This window comes from Saccostrea cucullata, unplaced genomic scaffold, assembly GCF_032062105.1.
Source record: "Saccostrea cucullata isolate Sc308-1 unplaced genomic scaffold, CSIRO_AGI_Scuc_v1 ctg121, whole genome shotgun sequence".
Taxonomy (NCBI): Eukaryota; Metazoa; Mollusca; class Bivalvia; order Ostreida; family Ostreidae; genus Saccostrea; species Saccostrea cuccullata.
In genome coordinates, this window is record NW_026928084.1 from 268798 (window position 1) to 282146 (window position 13349).

Sequence of the window (13349 nt, forward strand, 5' to 3'; positions counted from 1 at the left end):
AAAAATAAGAAAAAACAATTCATTCCAAGGCTCAAGATACATCTGTATGGACTGAGTACATAAAATATAGAAAATTCATTGTTTTTTGAAACAAATTGCGATCAAATGAACAAAACAAAAAAAAAAAAAAATAAAATACATGTAACTGCAATGAATGCATAGACCTTTGCCAGATACTAGAATGCATGACACCTTATTCCAGGTTAAGGCAATTGGGTGGGCTCAGCTGGTCTACATACGTTGAAAATAAACAAAAACAAACAGAGATGTAAAGATAACGGATAGTTCTCACTCTCAAAATTCAATATAAAGTAAAACGATACGAATATAAGGAACAGAACCTAGAACTACTTCTAATAACTGATAAAAGTATGTGCTATAGAGGTTGAAGCATCCTTTGTTGAACGGACATATCCGCTTTCCATCATTTGCAAACCTACAGATTCGATCTTCACACGCTTTTAACATTTTACTGATTTTTTAACATCAGGTTTACGAAAAAATACGAAGTCTGAAAGTAATTACTTTAATTACTAATAACTAACCATTTGAGTAAAATACATGTTGTTTTCACACAAGGGCATTGCGAAATGCTAAACAATGTTTTTGCTATCCTTGTATTACCAACTTTTATGAAATAGCTTGACTTTGTTTTAGATATTATTCGTTCACATGTTTGTATATATACATATATACCCTTTTCTTCTGAATAAACTAACGGACGTTAAACTATTATGCAAATGAGGATGATATTGATGTTTTAATAACGATACAACAGAGAGTCACCAAGTTTATCAAAGAGTTAAGCCGTCCGTTTGACCCCAGTGACTTTCTCTTGTAAAACGTCCAGATATGAAATGATAAACCAGACTCTGAAATAATTTATTTTGATTTAAATTAGATTGTCGAATCAACATAAAAATGAAACAAAATATTATTAATTGAAACACTATGTCAATATATATGTATGCATAAAATTCCTTGTTAAATACCTCGGTAGATAAAATAGTTTCGTTGTATATGTACATGTACAATGTACTAGCACACAGAACCCCTAGATCTGTGATAGATAATTAGGGTTCTAAACTGAAACATTATACTTAAAAAAAAAATGCTATAATTTGAAAATATATTACTATTCTGTGATAGAAAAGAGATGAAAATAGCGTTACATTGTACAATGTATAATGGGACAATCAACCATGAAATAGCGACACGTAGCTCAGGAAAATTTGGAAACTTAGGGACTTTTTTTACTTTTCATCGAATATATCCGGCAGAAATTATCTACCGGACCTGTAGTTTTAATATTGTTTTGGAAACAAACTTTCTGTATGAATTTGTATGGTCTAGAAGAACTCTCGCATGCGTCCGGAAAACCTCGGGGGTTTCAAAAAAAGTATTTTTATCTCAGTCATTTAATGCTTCGGAATTCCCTTGGACATATTCGAATTGCCAATTCCATGCTATTAGAGTTCTGAATCAATTTCACATAAAGCTTTTGAAATTCTAGCTCTGTAACATCAAACTGACCGTTTATTAAACTCATATGCCGGTGTGGTCAACAGTGATCTTGCTCCTTGCATGATCTTAATTTTAGGTCATGTTCAAAGTTAAGTTTTAAGCGGATTGTGGAAAATAATTTGGGAGGACCCGGGAGCATACATTCTTATTATTTTTTTTTTTTGCATACCACCATACCCCAGGGTACTTCTGTATACTAATACATGTGATACTTAAGCTTGTTACATGAATAGGATTATGGTGTGTCTTATTAGTAAATAGAGTAAACATTTGAACAAATGTAATATTTTACTGAATCGTTGTATCCATTCTTCATAAAGATTCGAATTTATTCTTATCAAGCACCTCGTTCTTTTTCAAGGGGAGATAAGTAAGAATCATCTAGGATTAAGAACACTGTTTTATTACTATATTATTACTTGCTTTATTACATACTTAATTAAGGGATTAAAAACTGTCTGCCACAGAAAAAATATGACATTTAATGAAACTTGTGAAAGAATCGTTACAACAGGCGTTTTTTTTAACTTTATACGGGTGGCGCGCCGCTTATAGAAAGCATGTGGAAATATTTTTATGTAAAACTTCCTGAAAACTTCTTCACATTTCCATCATTTGCAAACTTACAGACTCGATCTGCATACGTTTTATGTACGAAAGCAAAAGTGGAAAAATAACAATGCATTTTATGACGAAAAGATACTTGAGTAAAACCCTCAATGCATCTAAAATGTTTTGTTCGGGACAGTTGTATGCATATAGCGAGCTTGATAAATAGTTCTAATTTGATAGCGGATGGTCTCTCAGCACACACTAATGTTGATAACAAAACCTGCTAGTTTTGGGTTAAATGCTTGTGTTTGCCATGGATGGACTCGAGCGATGGGACCGTAATGAATATTGATTCCTGTCAGGGTTCTATCGATAAACAGTGCTTCGTATGCATAAAGCGTCTCTAAGAGATAGCAATCTTATGCAACCAACTTATTGAATTGAATAACATGGTAATCCTCTTCGAATGCTTAGATCCATATCGTTGTGTGAATTACATGCGTCGGTTAGTCATTATCTTTAAGGCCAACGTTAAAGCGACCCCATCAGAAAAATTCACTTATATGATTATTTAATGAAAAATGCATCAATGCCTTATTACAGTGACATATGTTCCGGAAGTATGGCCCGGAAGCACTCAAACATGTCAACATCCTTAAATTATAGAACGCATGATGTGATACGTACTTCTTCTTTATTTATTTATGACCTTAGAAATGTATATAAGAAAAAAAAATGTTTTCAATGGGAAGTTCTCATTTTCGGCACCACATATAAATATTGGAAGAATTGCCGTGAACCAAAAGCTTTGGCTTTATTTTAGTTCGCTTCCAAGTCTCTTAACACTACAGAGTTATAAGGATTTAATGATATATTTTACAAATCATAATTTTTTTTCCGCAATTAACAGAAGGATTTTATCTCTTCCTTACATATTCAGATAAAAAAAATAATATCTAAACATGTATATAGAAAATATTTTTATTAAATGAAAATGAAGTTCCCAGAAACATCGAAGCATCTTTCTAAGAAATGATCGATTCGAATAAACAAAGTCAAAATTTAAGCAATAAGGACACATAATTATACACGGAATTCAAAAATTAAAATAATACCAGTGACCGAGAAGCATGGTGTCTTTTTGGAACACGTTATGAAATGACAAATCAGAAAACTGCCTATAATATCAGAAACAATCTTTTAAAAATTTTTTTTTCGAATAAAAAAATTAATCAATAAGGACACATAATTATACCTCAAAAATCTTATGCACTGCTAAAATTGTATGGTTATGTTTTTTTTTTTGAAAATTTCCTTTCAAATGTTTTTCAAAGGAAATTCACTTATGAGGTACCGGTATACAATATTCTTGCAACTAATAAATGATATGCAGTTTTCATTAAGGAATATCACGTGCAAGGTAAAAACTCCTTCTATATACTAGTGATTGACTATCTCGGGTCAGTAATCAAATCACTCTGAATGGGATTCTAATAGCAGGCCTACGTAGCTCATCCTTCCGAAAACATGTTCACGTTGACTGCATATTGGTTACAAAGCTGGAGATGAAAGGGAAAATGGAATTCCTGCGGTTGTTCTTGGCGTGCTTGACAGAACGCTCCCCTCCGGATGTTATCAAGAGATCTGACGGGGGCAGGGGGCGTCTCAAAAATCATCTGATCAGTGTCGATTGCTCGTATTCTTGAATTGATGAGTAGTATGGTGCCTGATGCTTTTATGGTAATAGTTTTCTTTGCAAAAACAAAATTTAAAAAGATAGAACTCACACAAGCTAAATGAGTGTCAATCAAATAAGCTTAATCATTGTTAATGTCATCGAGATGTTTTGTTGAGAATCGAAGGTTTAATCAATATTACTCTCCATTCAAAGCTTAAATGGGGGTTATCAAGTTCTAATCTAGCAATAAATTCCAGATGGACAAAATTTATTCCTTGATTTTTCTATAAGCCTTGATGTGAACACATTTTTTGTGTTAATTGATCAATATAAAGACTGTCAAAAAACATTCGGAATCCCCCAAGGGTTTTCATTCATCACATTATATGAATGTAAATTAAGCAAAAGATTGGGGAGAATGTTCACGTTATATAACACTTTATAATCTGTGCCCTTCGATAAACAATGACTATGGATGTGAATTTGTCTACAGTTTATGTAAATACATAGGGAGTGTTATGTCGTAGTTTTCATATGCTGCAGGAATAAAGCAAAGTCGAATGTCGCATAACTTGGTTAATGTTATTTCATTGATTTCGCAGCTCGGCCTTTCGATGAAATGTTTTGTAAATTAAATTCTTATATTATGCATTCTTTGCGGACCAAGCATCCCCTAGTTGTTCTCCGCCAAACCATCGACCAGGTTTACGTATACAGTAAAATCGGAATATTTGGTGTCTCTTCTTCCTGATTGGCTGTCACATCCCTGGAAATTCTAAAAGAAAAAACCCTGATTCTTCTAGGGACAAAGATTTATGAATGTGCGGTGGGAATCTGTTCGAGTAAAAGTTAATTCACGATCTAGACAAGTTTTTGTGTCTTTTTGCCTCTGACTAAATAGGAAATTTACAACTTAATGGATAGTTTAATTTTGATTTCAAAAAGAAACGAACTCCTTATATAATGCTTATTTACCCAGATAAATATAATTATACGTATTCCCCCATGCCATTAAAGTTGTATCAGTTAGAGTTTATATAACAGGAGACTCAAATAAAACGCTAAAACAAATCAGAAGGGGAAAATCGTTTTTACTTTAATTTATATATTTTCTTAGCTTTTCAGGTCAATATCTAATTTAGAGTGACCTGTTCCAATCTATTTTCATTGGGCGTCGTTTGGCGTCTGTTAACATTTGAACACTTTCATCTTCTTCTCTGAAGCCAATGAACAATTAACAACCATTTTTATAGAATCTTTGGATAAATTGACAAAAAAATTGAATGAAATAACGAAAAAAGCTCAAAATCACTTCAAACAATACGGATAGGGAACAGAACATACAGATACTCCAGAACATCAGAGGGGGCATCAGATGCCATGGAGGAGGGAGCATCCATTGCTGACCGGTCACATGTATTGGTATACATGTATCCAATGTGCAAATAATGGTGTATCAAAAATTATAGCACCATGGAAATCGTCAGTCAACAATTGACTTAATGAGAGATTGGTTTGTTAACAAGCTATTTGTATTGACCATAAAATTTGAAAAGACCTCCAACGAGACTGTAGAAAGCAACTTGTTCGTTAATAGCTTGGTTCGTTTTCGAAATCGTTCATATGTAGATCATGATCTTGCGTATCGAATCAACTGAGAGACTTAACCCCCATATGCAATATGATAAGAGCTTATTGCTGCATATTAAGTAAGGGGATTTGACAATGGAAAAGATGAAGTCATCACGTTTATTATCATAAGCTTTGCTGTTAGGTTATAATTAAAGTATATTTCTTGTAAAATATCTATAAACCTCATGCCCCCCCCCCTGTGATTTATGGATGGGACTAAAACCATCTTTAAAAATGGTCCCTAGTTTCAAGCAGTCAAATTGTTAATATGATTGAAAGAGCATTGAGTCATCCACAAAAATTGAAAAATTTTAAGAGCTAACGTTTCTAGTGCGTAAGGTGCCAGGTGGCTCTACTGACACAAAATTCAAATGTAATTTCTTTAAAAATCTTCTCCCCTGCTCCCGATTATAAAGGAGACAAATTAAGTGCATAGTAATGAGGGACTATAGAAGGACTTTACTTTAATTGTGATATTCCTGGGCCTAGGATAGGGGGTTCTGATGTTAGGACTATTCTCTATTGATTAATGGATTTTCCTTAGAAATCTTCTCAGTTCTCTGCACCGTGGCATCAAACACCTGACGAATCTATACCATTCAGTTTACTGAAAGGGGACTGAAACTCCACTGAAAGGGGACTAAATGGCAGTGACTGAATGGCAAGGCTCTGTAAATTCATTTTCAAAATCTTTTAGTGATCATTCAATTGACCGCATTGTATATTTTATGTTCATCCTGTGTACCGGGCTGATTAAAAGCAAGCAAAGGATCTTTGAAATCGAACACTACCAATGGGTTGTGGCTATGTTGTAAGGGAAAATTGTAGATAATTTTTTACTCTTCTATGAAAAAACTAACTCCCCTTTAATTATTCACATAAATGTGGTAATTAATGTTAGTGTTTGTATTACGCAGGTGATCGTTGAAGCCCCTGGGCCTCTTGACTATTAATTATATTGAAAAAAGAAACATTTCGCTGCATTGCACATTTTAAATGAGACTCACAGTGAAAATAAAATTATTTATATTTTTTTAATGCACAGTAGGGACTCAGCTGTCCTTTTGTAAAACGATTCCTAAATGCCTTGTAAATGTGATAATTAATTTTGTTGTGTATTTTGATTTACGGATTTTCCTACATGTAACAGAATTCACGGAATGATGAATACACTTATCCGATACCGGGTAATTATAGACCTTGATCGACCAATGGGTACTTTTCATAATTCAAACTTTGCCAATCGTAAACGTTTCCGGTAGACATTAACCAATTAACAAGCCACATGTGAGACGCAGCATAATGATCCGTCACAGATCACGTGCAAAGTCTCATAAAAAGGAGTGATAAAAGGTGGGAAAATAGGTTTCTTCGAAAACTGATCGGCTAGCACTAAATACATGATTTGCATTAGGATGAGAAATTCGTGACTTTCTTTTAAAGAATAGGCAGGTGGGGGCTTCTTTGTAAATGAATTTTTGAAAATTTGTAGAGGAGTCTTAATTTTTCTTTTAAAGTGCACTGACGAATGAAAGTTTAATTGGCAGAATACCATTTCATTAAAACTGCGTGGATGAAAGGAGTGTTAAAGTTTTATAGAGATTCAAACTTCCTGTCTAGGGCGTTACAACTTGCAGTTGCGCAAAGTGGAAAGTATTACATATGACTAGGATGACTACCACAAATACAGATATTAAAAGAGTTTTTAAAGCTGAACACTCCTAAATAGGCATGCACCATTTTCTAAATACGCATGCACCATTTTCAATATTACTGTCAACGATAACAGCACCGGGTTGAACTCTTCACATTGATTACAACTGACTGCTTTATTATCACGGGTATCGGCGTTAAATGGCAATACGTGTTCCTGTTGGACATCTTGCATTACCTTTGTTTACATTTTATTGCAGTTACGTTTATTTGTGTGCATGTTTTTGTATACTGCAGTGACCTGTGCAACTGTTGTAAGTTTCTTCATTATGGTGTCTTATTCTCCTGCAGTGGAGACAGTTTTTTGTGTCGCTACTGAGTACTGTATGGCATACATCCGTCTTCACCGGTGACGATTGATTACACTGAACAGTGTATACGTGAGTGGCTTTAAATAGGGGCCTTCAGACCTCCCGAGGAACCAAACGAAAATGGCTGACAAATTACGAATCGTGTTCAGATTTAAGTTTGATTCTCTTGTGAGAAAATATTTTAAAAGTTTTAAGAGTTACTGTATACATCTATCACGTCAAAAAAAAAAAATGCTGATATGAATTATGATTATATCAGCTAGAAAATTATACTACATGTAGTAGTGTTCAAGCTAAAAAGAAAAATAGGTCCAAATGTATCTACGGAAACTGAACATGTATGATATGATATATCCCTTTGAAAATGACTAAAATAAGCATCTTGCATTGATTTTATAGCCTAGTTTATACGAGATACTAGTACACATTCACCAATTTGAAGGACACACCAACCTCTAGGGTAAAAATACATAATTATTTCTTCCAAAAAAAGTGGTTTCTTTGTTTTAAAAATTACAAAATAAAAACTAATAAGATTGAAGCGTAGAAAGTATATAAAAATGTGCATAGCAATGCAATCGAACTCGACGATTTCTTGCAGTGACACAGCTGTTAATGACGGGGGACAATAGATTGTTTTCATTCCCTGATCTGTAACAAACCTGTCGTCCACAGAAGTTGCTTGTCATCACGATAAATTACCTTGTTTACAAATGAAATCATATTGGGAACTTTGCTTCAAGTGTTCTATTTTCCATTTATGGTGTTACAGTACATGTATAAAGTACTACATGTAGCTCGTACTATTAATCAAATTAAATGGCTACATAGGGCTTTAATGCCCCTGGGTCGAAAGATCCCAGGGGTTTGTTGTTTTTGTCCTGTCTGTCTGTTTGTTTTCTGTCTGTCTGTTGTCAACTTTAACCTAGTCCATAACTATTGATTGGGTGGGTTCTATTGCTTTCATATTTCACAGGTGCATTTCTAGTGACAAGATCTTTCTTTGGGGACCACCATATTTGACCTCTTGTCCTTGGAGTTTGACCTACTTTTACCAAATTTAACACATTTTAACCATGTTAACCTTGGCCATAACTTTTGAACATTTGGAGCTAGGGCTTTATACTACATATGTGTATTTATTGTTACAAGAACTTTCAGCTGGTATAAATATTTTGACCTTGACCTAAGAGTTTGATCAACTTTTAGAAAAAAAAACTTTAAGCTTGGTCATATCTATTGAACAGTTCAAAATAGGGCTTTCATATTTCACAGGTGTATTCCTTTTAACAAGAACTTCCTTTGGGTATCAACCCTTTTGACCTTACCCTTAAAGTTTGGAGTTTGACAATCATGCATTTGAAAGAATTCAACCCTCGTTTTGCAAATTATGATTTTTTTATGTAAGACCTTTATTGACTGCATGCATCAACTGAATTCCTTCGGCTTATCCTCTTAAAGAATTTTTTGTGTTCCAGGAGTTTATAAAGTTCGATAATTAACCCTCTATATACGAACGTGCTTATATATTTTTGGAAGTTTGAAGCTAACGTGTACTAATATTTAAATTTTGTGTGTCTATGTTTCAATAAAAAATACATGGTACCATCAAATATGAACAAAAACATTCAAGAAAGTTCTATATCATGAACCATTTTCTCCATTGTTATGAAAAAAATGTATCTATTTGAACTACATACCGGTATATACATGCAAAAGTGAAAGTACTTTGAGAGAACAAATTACCAATTTAATGTGGCAAGTTGTAAGGTCCTTCAACTTATTTCTTTACCGCATAGTTATGTTCAGGGTCATATTTGCAAATGACACTGAACTTGTCTCAATTACATGTCCATGTATTTCGAATCTACATGTAACGCCTCGGGTCACCTGAAATTCCTGTGCCAATGTTGGGCTTCCAATACTACTTCGTCGCAAATATGATCAGGATGACCTTGAACTGCCAAAATGACCTTCAGTTGTCTCAACGTCATGGCACACCGTCACACCCCTATGGTCATATGAAAGCTTTGTCTGTACAGGGTGTATGTGTGTGTTTGCATGGGAATGGGATGAAGGGAGTGTTTAAGAGTGTTGCATGCATGCACTACATGTATATAATTGAGAATATACATTTTGAGGGATCTTTGGGGTTAAATACAAACGACGAAATCTTCCCAGTGTAAACATATTTGACCTTGACCTTTAAGTTCGACCCACTTTAAGAAAACATTAACCTTTGATCATAACATTTGAATGGTTGTTGCGTCATTGAGCTTTCATCTTTCCCAGATATATTCATTGACACAAGTCCTTTTTTTCACGCTTGGCCTTGAAGTTTGACTTAATTTGAGAAACTTTTGATTAACCTTCTTCATAAGCTGTCATACGGGGGCACAAGTGTTTCACACACACGGAGTCAAACATCCCTGACACCAATAATGCGTATATTAGACTTTCCGGACAAATTCTTGCGCTGCAGTTTATATTTACCAAGATTGCGCATGTTTTAATAATTTGGACGCTTCATTATTCGGGACGATTAATTATAGGGTTCATATGTGTGCGGATTAACGTGGCTTGACTGTTTAAGTAACTGATATGAAAATGTATTGTGTACATGTAACTTAAAGTCTTTTTATTTTAACCATTTCATTCTAAAGTTTATTTAGTCAATTATGATTTTAGGGCCTCGAAGTTTTTGCAAACTTTAATAGTAAAAGCCATTCAAGTTTTTTTTTTCGCTTTGTAAAGTGGAAACAAATAAAAGTGCAAGCATCCTCAGATGATAGCACAGCTAATTGGAATTTGGCCTCGGAATCAGCTGTTGAATTTAAAAATGTAAGAAATACATAAAAAATCTGTAAAACTCATCCTAAAACTAGACAGCTGCTAGTCGTCAGATTGATATGCAGGCAGCCTCTTATGAGATACTAGTAATTAAAATAGAAGCCAATATTTAGTTTTCTCGTTCAGGGGAAGGATAAGGTCAAAAAGTTCATTTGTAAATTTGTGTATTCTTCGTTAGAGCAATTCTATTTTTCTAATAATTCTCAGTGTAGTAGATATTTGGTTGTATGAACATGATCAACCTTGTTCAACCGCATTTTTACAGTAAAAAAGAGGATTTGACTCGAGGATTTTCTAGTTTTTCTCGAGACTTGAGAAAAAATGTCCTTCAGTTATATACTAGTAGTAGTATATAAAATGCAAACAGTCTGATTGATAAGCATTTTTATCAAGTATATATTTTTTTCGTAGGTGAATTTAAGTATAAACGTATCCCTTTTGTATTCTTCTTTGCCACTTTATATTAAATATACTGTAAAAGTACTTAAGTACTTTTTTCGATCGCTTGGTACAAATTTTCCGCGTAAATTTGTCCAAGCGTACTTAAGCTTAATATAAATGTAAGGCATATAGTGACAGTCTAGGAAATCCGCTTAATTTTCTACACGCGGATTAAACAGAAATTGAGATTCCGCGGAATTATTACACCGTAGAAAAAATACGTTTACAATACTACAAAAAAAAGAGCTGAGTTCTCTTTACGTAAATGACAAATCAGCCCCACCATTAAAAAATCCCAAGGTGCCCTAACAAAAAAATACTATAGTTAACTATAGTTAACTATAGTTAACTATAGTTTACTATAGTTAACTATAGTAAATCAAAGTGTCAAAGTTTTCGCCAAAGTTTTTCAAAGTGTCAAAGTTTTTGTCAAAGTTTTTCAAAGTGTCAAAGTTTTCGCCAAAGTTTTTCAAAGTGTCAAAGTTTTCGCCAAAGTTTTTCAAAGTGTCAAAGTTTTCGCCAAAGTTTTTCAAAGTGTCAGAGTTTTCGCCAAAGTTTTTCAAAGTGTCAAAGTTTTCGCCAAAGTTTTTCAAAGTGTCAAAGTTTTCGCCAAAGTTTTTCAAAGTGTCAAAGTTTTCGCCAAAGTTTTTCAAAGTGTCAAAGTTTTTGTCAAAGTTTTTCAAAGTGTCAAAGTTTTCGCCAAAGTTTTTCAAAGTGTCAAAGTTTTCGCCAAAGTTTTTCAAAGTGTCAAAGTTTTCGTCAAAGTTTTTCAAAGTGTCAAAGTTTTCGTCAAAGTTTTTCAAAGTGTCAAAGTTTTTGCCAAAATTTTTCAAAGTGTCAAAGTTTTCGTCAAAGTTTTTCAAAGTGTCAAAGTTTTCGCCAAAGTTTTTCAAAGTGTCAAAGTTTTCGCCACAGTTTTTCAAAGTGTCAAAGTTTTCGATAAAGTTTCTCAAAGTGTCAAAGTTTTCGATAAAGTTTTTCAAAGTATCAAACTTTTCGATAAAGTTTTTCAAAGCATCCCAAGTTTTCAATAAAGTTTTTTAAATTTTCAAAGTTGGCGATAAAGTTTTTTAAAAGTGTCAAAGTTGGCGATAAAATTTTTCTATGTGTTAAAGTATCCATGTTTTAGATAAAGTTTTTGAAATTTTCAAAGTTTTCGAAAAAGTTTTTGAAATTTTCAAAGTTTTCGATAAAGTTTTTAAAGTGTCAAAGTATTTTTATAAAGTTTTTCGAAGTGTTAAAGTATCCAAGTTTTTGACAAAGTTTTTCAAAGTGTTTAATTTTTTGATAAAGTTTTTCAAAGTATTCAAGTTTTCGATTAAGTTTTACAAAGTATCAAAGACTTGGATAATGTTTTTCAAAGTTTCAAAGTTTTCGATAAAGTTTCTCAAAGAATCAAAGTTTTCAATAAAGTTTTTTAAAGTGTCTAAGTTTTCAATAAACTTTTTCAAAGTTTTAAAGCATCCAAGTTTTCGATAAAGTTTTTCGAAGTATCCAAGTTTTCGATAAAGTTTTTTGAAGTATCAAAGTTTTCAATAAAGTTTTTCAAAGTATCAAAGTTTTCAATAAAGTTTTTCAAAGTGTCAAAGTTTTCGTCAAAGTTTTTCAAAGTGTCAGAGTTTTCGTCAAAGTTTTTCAAAGTGTCAAAGTTTTCGCCAAAGTTTTTCAAAGTGTCAAAGTTTTCGCCAAAGTTTTTCAAAGTGTCAAAGTTTTCGTCAAAGTTTTTCAAAGTGTCAAAGTTTTTGTCAAAGTTTTTCAAAGTGTCAAAGTTTTCGCCAAAGTTTTTCAAAGTGTCAAAGTTTTCGCCAAAGTTTTTCAAAGTGTCAAAGTTTTCGCCAAAGTTTTTCAAAGTGTCAAAGTTTTCGTCAAAGTTTTTCAAAACCCAAGTGTCAAAGTTTTCGTCAAAGTTTTTCAAAGTGTCAAAGTTTTCGTCAAAGTTTTTCAAAGTGTCAAAGTTTTCGTCAAAGTTTTTCAAAGTGTCAAAGTTTTCGTCAAAGTTTTTCAAAGTGTCTAAGTTATCACTATAGTAAATCAAAGTTTTCAAAGTGTCAAAGTTATCACTATAGTTAACTATAGTAAACTATAGTTTACTATGGTTAACTATAGTATTTTTTTGTTAGGGTGCATCAGGTAACCTTAGAGGGAATATGACAAGTCCGAAATTGTCCGTGCCACTGTTATTTTGGGCAATTTACATTTATAATGGCTCTATTATGGATTCGGTACTTGAAATATGTTTCGAGTATTTCAATTGATAATTGTTATTTGACACCCTCCCATATCCACATACCCAAAAACTATTTCAAAAAGTATTATAACAGCAAGAGTTGAAAACCCTACACAAGTTTGACTCATTCGTGTTTGAACACCCATTTTTGTACAACTTTCAACTTTTTTCTCATCAATTTTTCTATTGTATTTCAGGAGGCTTACAAGTTCTGGTTATGCTCACAACATATTCCCGTGTATAGCCGGCTCTCCCCCTCCCCGTTACCTCCCTGTGATGATTTCTGCTCAGGAGTAGAAAAACAGTGTCCATTTCTCAAGCCTCTGACCGAGTCAACTTATGCAGGGGAACCTAGTTTTATATGCAAAGGTGGGTAACTCTCCGTGCACTAACGATTGCTGGCTTGCAGCTTCGACATCAG

At 33.3% G+C, this 13349-nt stretch overlaps 1 protein-coding gene across 1 annotated transcript in view; it reads left to right on the forward strand.

The window, feature by feature from the left end:
* Nucleotides 1–13349, forward strand: part of LOC134276369 (NALCN channel auxiliary factor 1-like) — a 35443-nt gene that overhangs the window by 18413 nt on the left and 3681 nt on the right. The window contains exon 2 of the mRNA XM_062758637.1: nucleotides 13126–13297. Within this exon, the coding sequence (XP_062614621.1) occupies nucleotides 13126–13297 (172 nt within the window). The remainder of the gene's footprint in view (nucleotides 1–13125; nucleotides 13298–13349) is intronic.